The 15,474-nt window shown below is 37.3% G+C and overlaps 1 protein-coding gene across 3 annotated transcripts in view; it reads right to left on the bottom strand.

Annotated features, from left to right (window-relative positions):
* The window catches only part of FILIP1 (filamin A interacting protein 1), a 264,825-nt gene that overhangs the window by 248,041 nt on the left and 1,310 nt on the right, over positions 1-15,474 (bottom strand). For 2 of the 3 annotated variants that reach the window (XM_055255790.2, XM_055255809.2), the window contains exon 2: positions 1,611-1,658. The exons of the other annotated variant lie outside the window; for it this stretch is intronic. In XM_055255790.2, coding sequence (XP_055111765.2) covers positions 1,611-1,649 — 39 coding nt within the window. In that variant the 5' untranslated portion in view covers positions 1,650-1,658. The remainder of the gene's footprint in view (positions 1-1,610; positions 1,659-15,474) is intronic. 3 annotated transcript variants of the gene reach the window in all.

The following is a 15,474-nucleotide window of genomic DNA, read 5'->3' as shown; positions in this document are numbered from 1 at the left end:
TACCTATGTGACTGACCCCCCAAAAAGTCCTGGATACTAAGCCTCAAGGGAACTTCTCTGGTTCACAATACTCCACACATATTGTCACAGGTCATTACTGAGTGAATTAAGTGCATTCCCCCTGCAACTTCACTGCTAGACAACACCGGGAAGCTTGTTCCTGGTTTCTCCTAGGTTTCAGCTATGCACCTTTTCCCATTGCTCATTTTAATCTACACTCTTTCACTGTAATAAACCATAATCATGACTATAACAGCTTTTCTGAGTTCCATGAGTCCTTCCAGAGAATCATCAAGCCTGAGAGTTGTACTGGGAACCCCTGACACAACAGCATTTCAATATGATAGTATTTTCTATTTCATTAAGCTTAAAAATTGTAAGTAGAACATTTTGTATTAATTTTTTATTTTGCTGCTCTTTGACCCAATATCTACCAGAAATTTATTCCACAGAAATTATATAAAATAAGAAAAGCACTACATGAATTTAAATGTTTATTACAGTGTAGCAGAAAATTGAAAACAAGTTTCAAACATTACAGGAATGGCTTAATCAATGATGATATGTCCACCTAGTGAAATAGTCTATAGTTACTAAAATGTTAAATTAAAGAACATAACTCTTACCAAATTGTGTGTGCACATGGACAAAAACTAAAAGACAACATGGAAAACTAAGAGATGATTTATGGTGGTATCTGAATTTTTTAAAGTTTTTATTATTATTGTAATATAATTGTTTTTATATAAGTATACATTTTAAGCACCAAATTATAAATTTAATTTCCTTGTTTATAGTACTAATTTTTTTTTTAATTTGAACTTCTGAAAATCATGGACCACTGATATATAGACCATCCATTAACTAAAACAGAAATTCTAGGTTCTACGTGGAATCCATCTCCCTTTGACAAAGGATTAGGAAATATGAGCACAGAGCAATGTGTTGAGACAACATTATGTAATGGAAGGGGATTGGATATTAGAGTCAAACCCATCTAGGTTGAACACCAGCTTTACCCACTATTAACTATGAGGCCTTGAGTAGCTTTCTTCACCTTGGAGAGACTGAGTTTCCTCATACGCGAGATGAGGATAATAACAGCAACAACTGTATTGAATGGTTATTCTAACAAGTGAGTATAGCACTTTACAGTGTCTGGCATGGAAGAAAAGGTAAATATTAAGTCCCTTCTCCCTTCTTCGATTTTACTCTCCAAGATTCCAGATGTTAATCTACATATATTTTTAAGTGCTTTTCATTCTGTGATATCTAGTTTCAATATCATATTAATTATGAAGCAATATAGTCCTCATGACATAAATAACGATGGCCCAATAGATCTGAAAAAAAATCTTAATTTTTTAGGTGATTGATTTAAGGGTTGATAAATGCATACATTACTGTTGAGCATTTTTCCACTTAGCTAAGTCATAAATACAGTTCTGAAAATCAAATAATCTCATTCAAACTTATGTTACTAATTTTCAAATCCAAAATAGAGTAGCATTGCATAATAAATATTTATCACAGGTCATTAATGAACCAAAACCAATAACAATAAAAAATCAGAGAAATAATGGGATAAAATAATGGATGGAAATTCTTACCACAGCCACTGTCACTGCCTTCCAAAAGCTTCTGGGCATTGTATTTTGCTAAAAAAATTCAAAGATGGAAAATTTTAGAAATCTTTTCTCTACTTTTAAGTGCACAAAAGAAAATTGTGGTCAAATTGTCTTTCCTTGATTAGTTCAAAAGCAAAATAAAAAATGATAGTGCAAAAATATTTTCTTCCAGTTTGCAATGTTTTATTGACCATCCAGTCTATCTGATATGTTGCTTTAATTATGTTGCTGTGTGGGAAGTATTGTCTCCTACCAAAGCATGCTCTTTATTTAGTCATACAGGAGATTTTGAGAAAAACAAGTAAGACAATTTAAGTTTTCTTACCAGTGGGAGTCAAGTATGCATTGAGGAAATATTTGTCATGCTCACCACATTTTTGTGATATGCTCGTCTCACAGAGCCAGTGTACAACTTACATAAAAGAAGAATGGTTGTTGTGTATTACACTGGAGAAATAGTCCCTGCCGCCCATCTTCCCTCCTACAGAATTGCCAGGACAATATTCCTAAAACATAACTTTTCAATTCTGAATCTTGTTTAAAATTTGTTAAGGTCTCCTTTTTATCTCCTGCCTCATATTCAGTCTCTCCAGCCTGCTTCCAATGATCCTCCCTGCAAAATCACCCCAATAACAGGATCAAATTAATCCAACCCTGTACCTTTGCTCATTTTGCTATAGCTGCTTCAAATGACTTTTATTTAAATTTGAATCATCTCTCAAGACCCAGATCAAGCCATCTCTCATTCATGAGACTTTTCCTAGTCCTTGTGGCTCACACTAACTCTTTCTAAATGCCCACAGCAGCTCTTATCTGAACTCTTATCTTGGCATGTAATAAAATAGTCCTTTGTACTTTTGCCGTTTCAAGTAGCCATATCCTTTTGATGATCCACCTTCTGCTCCAGTTATTGGAAAACAGTAACTGTGGTATTGTAGAAGCAAAACATCATGATTATAACTGTGGTAGATTATGTTATTGTTTGCAATTATTCATTCCCTCCTTTGTGAATAAAATATATTTCCCCAGCCCACTGATTTGGGGCTTGGACATGTGAATTGCTTTGACCAATGGAATATTTGCTGTATATCATTTCTGAACACAGGCTTTTAGAGAGATTACAAGACTCCAAAAGTACTCTAGTTCCTGTGCCCTCTGCCATAAGAAAGGCATGTTGCACATGAGGCTCTCCTTTAGTTCATGTTGCAAAATAAGGAGATACATGGAGCAGACTCAGCCTGCAAGTCTGCATAGATTCATAGCATCCAACCAGTAGTTGACAACATGAACCGGAGACAAGAAATAAATATTTATTCTTGTAAACCACTGAGAATTCGAGGTTGTTATACAATGAAAGCTGACATAAATACTCACTATTTTGCTTGCACTATATCATGTATTCACAATATCTCATTTAACTGACATACAATTCTATATTTCATTGCTATATCATCCCCATTTTACATATGTGAAAACAAGGATAAAAAACATAAAGTAACTAGCCCAAAACACACAGTACTATAAGATTTTAGAATCAGACACATCTGGTTTTAAAGTTGGATTCTGCCACTTACTAAAGTTAGTATCATATGCAAGATACAATCACAATGAAACTCAGTAAAATAGAGATAATATTTAAATTCTTCTCACAAAGCACACTTTTTAGACCTGTTGGGAGGATTAAATTAAATAATGTATTTGACTGTCCAAATGATTTAATAAATGTATATCTTAATTTATGTCACCATTAAATTGGCCCATGATAAACTCTTAAATGCAGGCAGTTTAGGAAGCATGTGTGAGGAAGAGAGACTGAGAATAAGAAAAGTAAACAGAATGATCAGGTTACAATGTGGGGAAATGGGCTCAAGCCCACTAAGATACTATATGAGATATGTCTCAGATGGCCAAGTAAGAACCTATCAGGACCAACCTTTTCAAAAATAAGAACTCATATTTACTTGTAATCTCTGGACAAAATAAAGTAAAATAAACACAAAAAAGACCCGAAGTCACTGGAAAGTGAACAAAAGCAAGAAGATTCTGTAAGAATTAAAACTTGGAAGGACTAGAAGAGGATGAGTTTCCCATTGTTAACAGATTTTAGCCTGAGGGCAGGCTAAAGTCAGCACTGCACAGGGTGGCTAAAATTCTAATAGAAAGCAATCTTTCTGGCCTGAAGAATCAGAGAATGGAATTCAGAGTGACCACAGAACCTGGAAAGTGTTGAAGGAATCTGAGAAAAAAGAGAGCCAGAAAGGGAGAGGCCTGAATTCTGTTTATGAACTCTACCCAAGTCCCCGAACTATACATGAATGAGGCAGAGACTCTAAGTACCTCAGCTAAGGACAAGAAGAATGAGCTGAGATTTCAGCTGCTGGCCAAGAGAAAGCATGTACAGTATGAGTTTGACAAAGTTAATTTTCCACTTAAAATATTAACACTCTTTGGAGATACACAGGAGAAACGAGTCTTAACTACAAAACATTCTACAGAGTCCACAACACAATGCAAAATTGCCCAACATATTAAGAACAAGGAAAATGTTCATTTTCAAGAGACAAGACAATGAGCCAAAATCAATTCAGCTGAGCACAATGGCCCATGCCTATAATCCTAGAACTTTGAGAAGCCAAGGTGAGAGGATCACTTGAGCCCAGGAATTTGAGACCAGCCTGAGTAACATAGTGGGACCCCATCTCTACAAAAAATTTAAAAATTAGCCAGGTATGTTGTCATGTGTTTATTGTCCCAGCTACTCAGACAATAGGCACACGGAGGATCACTTGAGCCCAAGAAGTTGAGGCCACAAGGAGCCATGATCAGACCACTGTACTCCAGCCTGGGTGACAGAGTGAGATCCTATCTCTCAAGAAAAAAAAGGAAAAAGATCAATTTCAAAGTGATCTAGATGATAAAATTAGCAGACATGAATTTTAAAGCAGATCTTATAACTCTGTTCACTGAAATGAAACAAAATATGCTTATATTAGTGAAAATATAAAGAATATCAGCAAAAAAATAGAAACTTTAAAAACCAATCAAAATTCTTGAAATAAAAGATGCAATTTTGAAAATAAAAATCTAACTAGATGGACTTAACAGCAAACTGGACATGACGGAAGAATCTGTAAACTTAGATTAACAGATATTATCCAGTCTGAAGAACAAAGGTTTTTTATAATTTTTAAAACTATCAGTGTCTTGGAGATCTATAGGACAATGACAGAAGATCTAACACATATGTAATCAGATTCCTAGAAGGAAAACACAGAGAGAATGGAGCTGGGGGGAGGGGGGATGTTTGAAATTTAATGGCCCAAAATTTTGAAATTTGGTGAAAGACATCATTTAGAGTCAAGCTGCCCATAAAGGCCGGGCGCAGTGGCTCATGCCTGTAATCCCAGCACTTTGGGAGGCCGAGGAGGATGGATCATTTGCGGTCAGGAGTTTGAAACCAGCCTGGCAAACATGGTGAAACCCCATCTCTACTAAAAATACAAAAATTAGCTGGGCGTTAGTGGCGTGTGTCTGTAATCCCAGCTACTTGGGAGGCTGAAGCAGGAGAATTGCTTGAGCCTGGCAGGCGGAGGTTGCAGTGAGGCAAGATTGCACCACTACACTCCAGTCTGGGTGACGGAGTGAGACCCTGTCTCGGAAAAAAAAAAAAAAAAAAAGCTGCCCAGAAGGATAAATTTGAAGAAAATCACATTTAGACACATCATAGTCAAACTGCCAAAAAGCAACAATAAAGAAAAAATCTTCTTGAAAGTAGCCAAAGAAAAATGACATATTGCTTATATGGGGACAATTATTCTAATAAACACTGATTTCCTCCTCAGAAACTATGGTGATCAGAAGACAGTGAAACATCTCTAAAGTGCTGAAAGAAAAAAATAAATCTATCAACTCAGAATTCCATATCCAATGAAAATGTCTTTTCAAGTACAAAGGCAAGATAAAGAGATTTCCATGCAGTAGAATATTAAAAGGAGAACTGTACTATATGAAATGTCAAAGAACCTTTTTTTTAGACTGAGAGAAAAATGAAACCAAATGGAAACTGAGATCTTCAGAAAGAAATAAAGAGCTTTTGAAGTGGTTAATATGAGTAAATATGAGAGACCATTTTTTCTTCTTTAAAAGATTAATTATTTAAAGCAAATATGACACTGTCTTGTGAAGTTTTTAATATATGTAGTTGTAAAATATAACATCTACAGTAGTATCCGCTTATCCTCAGGGGATATGTTCTAAGACCTCCACTGGATGCCTGAAACAAGATAGTACCAAACCCTATTGCCATCAAGCAAAACACATATTTATTCATGTCTTTCACTCACAGACTTAAGGCCTTTTCCATCCTAACTAAGCACTCATCATGCACTGTGGCCATAACTTCTGCAGTGTAAGGTGCAACAGCAAAACTAGCATAAATTTCTTTTTCCTTATTCACGATTTCACAGACAGAAGATTTGTTCTTACCACAGATCTTAGCAACCTCAGCATGTGATTTTTTTTCTTTCCTTACTAAGTTGGGAACTTTCACCTTTCCACTTAAAGGAAGCAGTTTATAGCTTCTCTTTGGCATATCCAAATTGTGAGTATCACTACTCTTGCACTTTGGGGCCATTACTAAGTAAAATAAGGGTTACCTGAAGCAAGCACTATGATACCATGACAGTAAATCTGATAACCAAGATGGCTACTAGGTGACTAATAAGTGATGTATTAGTCCATTTTCACACTGCTGATAAAGACATACCCCAAACTGGGCAATTTACAAAAGAAAGTTTAATGGACTTACAGTTCCATGTGGCTGGGGAGGCCTCACAATCATGACGGAAGGTGAAAGACATGTTTCACATGGCAGCAGACAGGAGAAGAGAGCTTATTCAGAGAAACTCCCCTTTATAAAACCATCAGATCTCATGAGACTTATTCACTGTCACGAGAACAGCACAGGAAAGACCTGCCCCCATGACTCAATTACCTCCCACTGGGTCCCTCCCACAGCACGTGGGAATTCAAAATGAAATTTGGGTGCGGACACAGCAAAACCGTAACAGGTGAGTAGAGCATACAGCATGGATACACTCGACAAAGGGATTATTCATGTTCTGGGTGGGATGGAGTAGGATGGCACAAGGTTTCATCACACTACTCATAACAGTGTATAATTTAAAGCTTATGAATTATTTATTTCTGGAATTTTCCATTTAATCTTTGTGGATTACAATTGACTGTGGGTTACAATTGTAGCCATCTTGTATCTCCAGGCTTAGTCTTTATTGCTTCTGCCCCATAAAATAAGAAAGTATCTCTTTTATTGTAGACAAACAAAAGTCTTAGGCCTGACTCTAATCAGTCCAAATAGGGTAGCATGCCCATTTTTAAACCAAACACCCCAGGGAATGCACCATTCTGATTTCCCAGTTAAGTCATATTCCCGCTCCTGAACATGGAATGGACTCAATACCACTTAAGCTACTGTAACAGACTCTTTGGTACCCTGTGTCACTTCCCCTTGTGCCAACTCTGATTTCAGCATCAGCTGTGATAGAATTTTCTGTGCATACTGAACCCACCACACTCAAGCACCTGCCCTGTGTTTCTCCACTTTTCTGCTTCGAGGCTTTCCAAAGCAATGGGAATTTTCCTCAACCTCTACATGGGCACAGGCCCAAAGTGCAGGGGATTTAATGTCCCTAGTGGCAATATTCAACCAAGTAGGGATGGAGATAGCAGATAATTCCGCAGCCTCCCAACCTTCAGAGAGGTTATACCTAGGAACATTCTAATGAGTTCCTATGGGATCTTTGACAGAATTGAGCCCCACTTGCCACAGTGATAATGAACTTGATAAATCACTCTATTGGCTATTGGCTTTTCCATGTTTCATGTGTTTCATACTCTCCCTACTTCCTCACTTCTGCTTCTTGCTATCATTTCCCAAATAAATCCCTACACCCAACTTCTAATCTCAGGCTCTGCTTAAAGGAATCCAAACTAATAAACTATATGAACTGGAAGTGAGATAAAAGATGCTTTTTCTGAAAAAAGTTAGGACACTGTTAACAGAAGGATGACAGCACAAAACAACAAATGTCTAGTACAAACCATCAGTTACCCAAATTTCTCCTATCTTTGTAGGGACAGACCAAGACTTCCCATCTACTCTGGAGAAATTCCCAAGAGTCCTATACACTCTCTAGCTAGACTGTCAAAGGTAACAAACTTGAATCCTATTTTAGCTCTTCTTTTTCCTTTTTTCCTTTATAAAAGTTAATACAATCGATCAACTCTTTATTCTTCTGAGGATCATTTCTGTAAATTATATTAATCTTTTCAGTTACTGTTTCCTTTGGCTACCTGTATACTCTTTGCTGGATTCCAATATTTCCGTTCTTACCTTGTCTGGAAGAATCAATTTTGGGAGCAAAGGTTTTGTTCAGTTTACCTTGATTTTATCACATTTTTATTAATATCCCCAACCAAAAGACTCAAAATAATACATGATATTTCCCCTTCCAATCTTAGACCTAGATGTTGTATATTATCCTAAGAATGACCATGAGCACAAACACTATGGGAATTGGTAAACCTTTTCTTAATTAGTAGACAATTTCATCCATTCAGGAACCCCCTACTATCCCCTACCAAAAAAAGTTCTATACTCCTTTTGTTTAGTTAAAACCCCTCTGTAAGGAAACACTTCCCCTTGAAAAATGCTAATCTCCCCCTTTAACCCTTTCCCCATTTTAAAAAAAGTGGGGGGCAGCTTGTTACCAACGCTCATTTAATTTTACATAAACACGCTCTGAGGCTGAAGCAAATCTGTCTGATTTTTAAAGTGAAAATAAAATATAAAAACTGATCTTGGAGTTATTTCTAAACAGAACTAACATCAGAATCATCTGAATCATCAGAATTGTCTATTTCAGAAAAATTGTATTCATCAAATGAATCTTTGGTCAATAACTGTTCAAGAATGATGTTAACATCGTGCATAGGAATGCTACATTTTCTAGGATTTGACATTTTCAGCAATCGAGAATTACTATATTTTGTAAATGGAAATACCACTACCAAAACCAGAATGCTATAAATAGAATGATGATGTCTTTTGTTTCTAAAGTTGATATACTAGAGCAATGCAAAAATAATAATAAAAATGAGATGTTTAATGGCAAAGTTATCTCAGGGTAAACACTGCAGCTGGCAGGTATTCACAGGGCAAAAGGGGAAAGAGTTAACCAGAAAAATGTAAACAATCTGAAACTGCCTTGGCAAAATTATAGCAGTTAGAAAAACTGACATAACTGATTTCACCTTGTTTCTAACTTCACAAGTTAAGTGCCTTTGCTGATTTCTGTGCATAGACCAAGCTAACTGTGGGAGAAATTTAGTTTACAATTTAACTTTAAAGTGAGGATAATAACAGTCCCTTCCCAAAACTCATCCCTGTGTTTAGGGTCTGAAACCACATTTATAAAACTAATAAAAGCCTACAAAGTTAAGATTACTGTAGGACCCTGAATGCTGTTAAAATATATGCATAAACAGTAATCAATCATTGTCTCTTAGCTCACTTTTTATAATTGCTTACTGCTCGAGGAGTCACATAACCAGTGGTTACAATATTGGTAACTTCTCCAATTACTCTTATAGCTAACACCCCTATTGTGAAACCTAAGACTGATCTTTGAGATATTTTTCAGACTTGGCATTCTGGTGGACCAACTGACACCACCCGGACTGGTTACCCCCACCAAGGAGCTGACTTAACACATGAAGACAGTTTTGACACCTCTGTGATTTCATCCCTGATCCAACCAATCAGTAGAACCCATTCCCTAGCCCCCTGACCACCAGACAATTCTTAAAAACCCTCATCTCCAAATTTTCAGAGAGATGGTTTGAGAAATATCATCCATCCACCTCACCTGGCTGCCTTGTAAGCAGCCTCCTCTTTCATAAATGAAGACTCTTTGTTCTTATTTTTCCTAAATAAGGACATAAAAGGCCGAGCGTGGTGGCTCGTGCCTGTAATCCCAGCACTTTGGGAGGCTGAGGCAGGCACATCACCTGAGGTCAGGAGTTCAAGAACAGCCTGGCCAACGTGGTGAAACCCCATCTCTACTAAACATACAGAAATTAGCTGGGTGTGGTGGCATGTGCCTGTAATCCCAGCTACTTGGGAGGCTGAGGCATGAGAATCACTTGAACCTGGGAGGCAGAGATTGCAGTGAGCTGAGATCACACCATTGTACTCCAGCCTGTGTGACAGAGCAAGACGCCATCTCAAAAAAAAAAAAAAAAAAAGGACATATAAGTTAATATAAAGCACAGAAAATTACTCTGGTAAAACACAGACACTTTGCTATACACAGAATTTTTTTTTTATCTCACCTATTGTAGACAAAGGCATTAATCAGTAAACCAAGAAAGCAAGACCATCAAAACTAGGCAAACTATGCCAAAATTTTAGCCCATTGCATATATTCTTTTCAGACTCAGGTACTATAAACTGAGGCAAATTCATTTTCAATGTTTCATATTCTAGAATAAATTGACACCTTAGAATTGCCTTTTTCACTTATCTTCTCACCAGTGTACAATGAAGTTTTTTTATAAGCCATATGATATATGATATCACAGATTGAATACAGGAGATAGGAGACTCTGGCTGTGTTCTATTAGCCAGCTCTAAAAGAGATTTGCAAAAATTTAAAACAATGCAAGTCTCCTCACTAATTTTTTAAAATATAATTTGTTTTTATTAAATGTGTTATTTAGGTTAGCATGCAATGAGTTCATCATCTCTGTTTTCAAAAGGATCAAATACTTTAAAGTTTTCTTAATTTTCATTTTCAATATGGCAAATGCTGATAAATATAACCTACTTAAACAAAAGCTCTTTAGTTGTCCTTAAAAGTTTTAAAAATGTGAAGGGATCCTGAGATCAAAGGGTTTGAGAATACCTCCATTAGGATAAAACTACTCTCTTTTTCCTTGACAAACAAGGCACATAAATAATTATATTTCTCTAGCACCAATGTTCACAGTATAGTCTCAATGAGCCATATTAATTATAATTTATTTTAGACAAGGTCTCACTCTGCCACCTAAGCTGGAGTGCACTAGTGCAGTCATAGCTCACCACAGCCTTGAACTCCTGGACTCAAGCGATCCTCTCACCTCAGCCTCCTGAGCAGCTAGGACAAACTACAGGCACCACACCCAGCTAATTTTTTTCTTTTTCGTAGAGATGGAGTCTTGTTATGTTGCCCAAGCTGTAGTTATAACTTTTAATCAAAGTAGTTAACCTGTACTTTACACAGAAAATTGGATGAAGGTAGGTAATTGAAAACTGTTTAATATAAAGGAATATTTTAGTAGACTAGCAAAGTTCACGAACACACATAGCACAACTTTCTACAGACATACACATCCCTTTTACATCATAGAGTGGCAAAATGAGCACATTCATTAAATGATTCAAAGATTTAGATTATTTACAGAATATTTAAAAATAAGCAAAAGCATAGAAATAATATGATATTTAATAATCAAAATCTCAGAATTGCATCTTAGAAATTATTTACGTATCCAATAATTACTCATACATTTGCCTAACGTAATATTTTTTTTTTTTTTTTTTTTTTTTTTTTTTTTTTTTGAGACGGAGTCTCGCTCTGTCGCCCAGGCTGGAGTGCAGTGGCGCAATCTCGGCTCACTGCAACCTCCTCCTCCAGGGTTCACGCCATTCTCCTGCCTCAGCCTCTCCAAGTAGCTGGGACTACAGGCGCCCGCCACCACGCCCGGCTAATTTTTTGTATTTTTAGTAGAGACGGGGTTTCACCGTGGTCTCGATCTCCTGACCTCGTGATCCGCCCACCTCGGCCTCCCAAAGTGCTGGGATTACAAGCGTGAGCCACCGCGCCCGGCCCTAACGTAATATTAATTCAAGATTGTAAGCTACCCAAAAATCTCAAAAGTTGTTTAAACTGGAAGACTTTAAAAATTTAATTATTCTTTATATAAAGGTTTGTCAAAATAATTATTCTATTTTATTTCACATAAATTTATGTTATTTATAATCTTAAACATTATGGAGGAGTAATGTTAGCTTACTTGACTGGAAAATCTGTATGTCCTATTTAAGTTTAGAAAAAATAAGCCCCAGTAAAATAAATTGTATAATTGCATTTTATGATTTAATACACTGATAAATCCAGAAAAGATATAGTTGTTATTTTCTCATCAAAATTATTATAGTAATCTCATTTGCTTTAATTATGTGAACGGGGATTCCTAAAATATTCCTAAATTAAGTTTCTATAAGAAGAATTTTTTAAAGTTTAGCACATTTAAAATGTTAGAAGTCAAAGTCCTGGCTGTGCGTGGTGGCTCATACCTGTAATCACAGCTCTTAGGGAGGCAGAGGCGAAAGGACAGCTTGAGCCCAGGAGTTCAAGACCCGTCTAGGCAATACAGTGAGACCCTGTTCTCCACAAAAAGGGGGGGAAAAAAGACCAAAAAAAAGTCCTTCTGTTACACGCATTTTAAGGGATATTTGGTTTATATAAGCACTTATTTAACTCAATAAGCCAATCAGAACAGAGCCCCTTTAATTTAAGAGATTATAATCTAATTTATTAATACTTTCTGGAGCTAAGAAAACATTTTATACTCATAAAATGGGAGGAAAGGGTCTTTCTGAATTATAGACACATAAACACAAAGACACATAGGCACAGATATATAGAAAACTTACAGCTTCAGTTCTACAACTTCAGCCATAGGTCAAGAGTAAACATAGAAACACAAAAGCTCGACAGCCGGGCACGGTGGCTCACGCCTGTAATCCTAGCACTTTGGGAGGCCGAGGTGGGTGGATCAACTGAGCTCAACAGTTTGAGACCAGCCTGGCCAACATGGTGAAACCCCATCTCTACTAATAATACAAAAATTAGCCGAGCATGGTGATGGGAACCTGTAATCCCAGCTACTCAGGAGGGCGAGGAGGAGAATTGCTTGAACTTGGGAGGTGGAGGTTGCAGTGAGTGGAGATCATGCCATTGCACTCCAGCCTGGGCAACAGAGAGAGACTCTGTCTCACACACACACACACACACACACACACACACAGAAGCTCAACAGTGCAAATATTGAAGAACTGTTCTCTTTTCCACTGAACATAACATTTTTAACTGAGTTCAAAATAAACAAAAAAAGACTAGCAAGCCAAATTTTCTGTCATCTCTCACTCAATAGAAATAAATCACTATCATCCATTTACAGAAAGCATCAAATACATCACACCATAAAATCAAATCCCCAGTCACTGCTGCCACCAGTAAAGAATACTTATTTGTCATGTGTGAACAAAAGAAAACACAAAATCAAGAAAAAAATGCGAAAAAACTAGAGAAATAGCCAAGTTAAAGTTCTACTGACACTAGGGATTATTCTGGGATCTAAGAAACAATATCCTACGTTTAAGTAACCCACAAAATCCACTTTTCCAGCAAGGCAGTTTACCTGGCTTTGTCATCAGGCATCTCAGTGGATGACCACCTAAAACTATTAGGGATAATTTTTATAGGTAAAATTATGGCTATCATACTAATATAAAATTAACATATGCCAACGTTGTAACTCATTGATTAATGAGGGAACCAATAAGATGTTACATAGACAGTGAGTTTCTTAAAAGAAAGAAAAGAAAAATTTTCTTTGTAACAAATTGTTCAAAGAACAATCTAAAGAACAGATAGAGGCTGGGCACGGTGGCTCACACCTGTAATCCCAGCAGTTTAGGAAGCCAAGGTGGGAGATTACTGGAGTCCAGGAGTTCAAGACCAGCCTGGCCAACATGGTGAAACCCTTTCTCTACTAAAAATACAAAAATTAGCTAGGCTTGATGGCAGGCGCCTGTAATCCCAGCCACTTGGGAGGCTGAGGCAGGAGAATCACTTGAGCCCAAGAGGCAGAGGTTGCAGTGAGCTGAGGTTGCGCCACTGCACTCCAGCCTGGGCAACAAAGTCAGACTCCTCAAAAATAAAAATAAAAAAATAAAGAACAGATATATAGGCCATTAGGAATAATGAAATTAATTTGTTAATAGATATAAAATGGACCTCTTGGGGAGAAAGGGAAATCAATTGCCTCTCCAGCAGGCAAAATTCACTTACATTACTTCCCATTTTCTCCAACTTAACCGTGTTTAAAATACTCCATTAAGACAGTGGAAGATACAGACTCCTATAGTATTAGGTAACCTAGAAGTGTTCACTAAAAACACTCAGTATTCCATTGAAAAGACACCCAGTAATCTTTTTTTCTTTTCTCTGTTTCTTTTTTCTCATTTCAAAATCTTTCACAATTTTGCCTGACAATACAATGAAATACTATTCAGACATAAAAAGGGTGGGGGGATAGAGAATATATGCACTTTGGTATACAGAATAATAAAATATCTCTGAAAATATTTTTTAAATGTTGTCACTATTGGTTGCCTCTAGCAAGGGTAAGAGGGTGACCAGGGATCAGTGATAAGGAGAAGCTTCTCAGTATATATATAAAACCTTCTAGGGTTTGGCATGGTGGCTCATACCTGTTATCCCAACATTTTGGGAGGCTGAGGTGGGAGGATTGTTTGAAGCCAAAAGTTCAAGACCAACCTGGCCAAGATAGCGAGATCCCATTTCAAAAAAAAAGAAAAAAAAATTTATGTCTTTGAGTTTTGAAACTTGAGAATATATTTTTAAGTGAATAAATAAATTTATTTTTTGAGACAGAGTCTCGCTCTGTTGCCAGGCTGCAGTACTGTGGCGCAATCTCAGCTCACTGCAACCTCCAACTCCCTTGTTCAAGCGATTCTCCTGCCTCAGCCTCCCAAGTAGCTGGGATTACAGGCATGCACCACCATGCCCAGCTAATTTTTGTACTTTTAGTAGAGACGGGCTTTCACCATGTTAGCCAGGATGGTCTCGATCTCCTGACTTCGTGATCTGCCCGCCTTGGCCTCCCAAAGTGCTAGCATTACGGGCGTGAGCCACCGCACCCAGCCAAACTAAAATTTTTAAAAAGAAAAAATAGCATAGCATACAGCCTGGATATCGCCAGTTTCAAAGTAAGTGTGGAAATCTCCCACATCTGTTTAGTTTCTTTTTTTTTTAACTGACTCCTTATTCATAGTTGCTTTTTTAGGTACATATTTAATATGTCTAATTAATCTTTTTTTTTTTTTTTTGAGACAGGGTCTCACTTTGTCGCCCAGGCTGGAGTGCAGTGGCACAATCATGGATCACTACAACCTACATCTCCCAAGCTCAAATGATCCTCCTACCTCAGCCTCCCAAGTAGTTGGGACCACAGGTGTGTGCACTATGCCCGGCTAATTTTTGTATTTTTTGTAGAGATGAGGTCTCACTATGTTGCCCAGGCTGTTCTCAAACTCCTGGACTCAAGTGATCTGCCCACATCAGCCTCCTAAAGTGCTACAGGAGTAAGCCACTTCGCCTGGCCTAATCATATTCTTATAATCCAATTTTCATTAAAATGTCATTGCAAAACCTTGGTACCAATAGGCAAATTCTTTTTTTTTTTTTTTTTTTTTTTTGAGACAGAGTTTTGCTCTAGTTGCCCAGGCTGGAGTGCAATGGCGCAATCTCAGCTCACTGCAACCTCTGCCTCCCAGGTTCAAGCAATTATCCTGCCTCAGCCTTTTGAGTAGCTGGGATTACATGCGTCTGCCACTGTGCCCAGCTAATTTTTGTATTTTTAGTAGAGACGGGGTTTGACCATGTTGGCCAGGCTGGTCTCAAACTCCTGACCT

Source organism: Symphalangus syndactylus, chromosome 2 (assembly GCF_028878055.3).
Source record: "Symphalangus syndactylus isolate Jambi chromosome 2, NHGRI_mSymSyn1-v2.1_pri, whole genome shotgun sequence".
NCBI classification, from domain to species: Eukaryota; Metazoa; Chordata; class Mammalia; order Primates; family Hylobatidae; genus Symphalangus; species Symphalangus syndactylus.
This window is presented reverse-complemented; position numbering and strand designations above follow the sequence as displayed.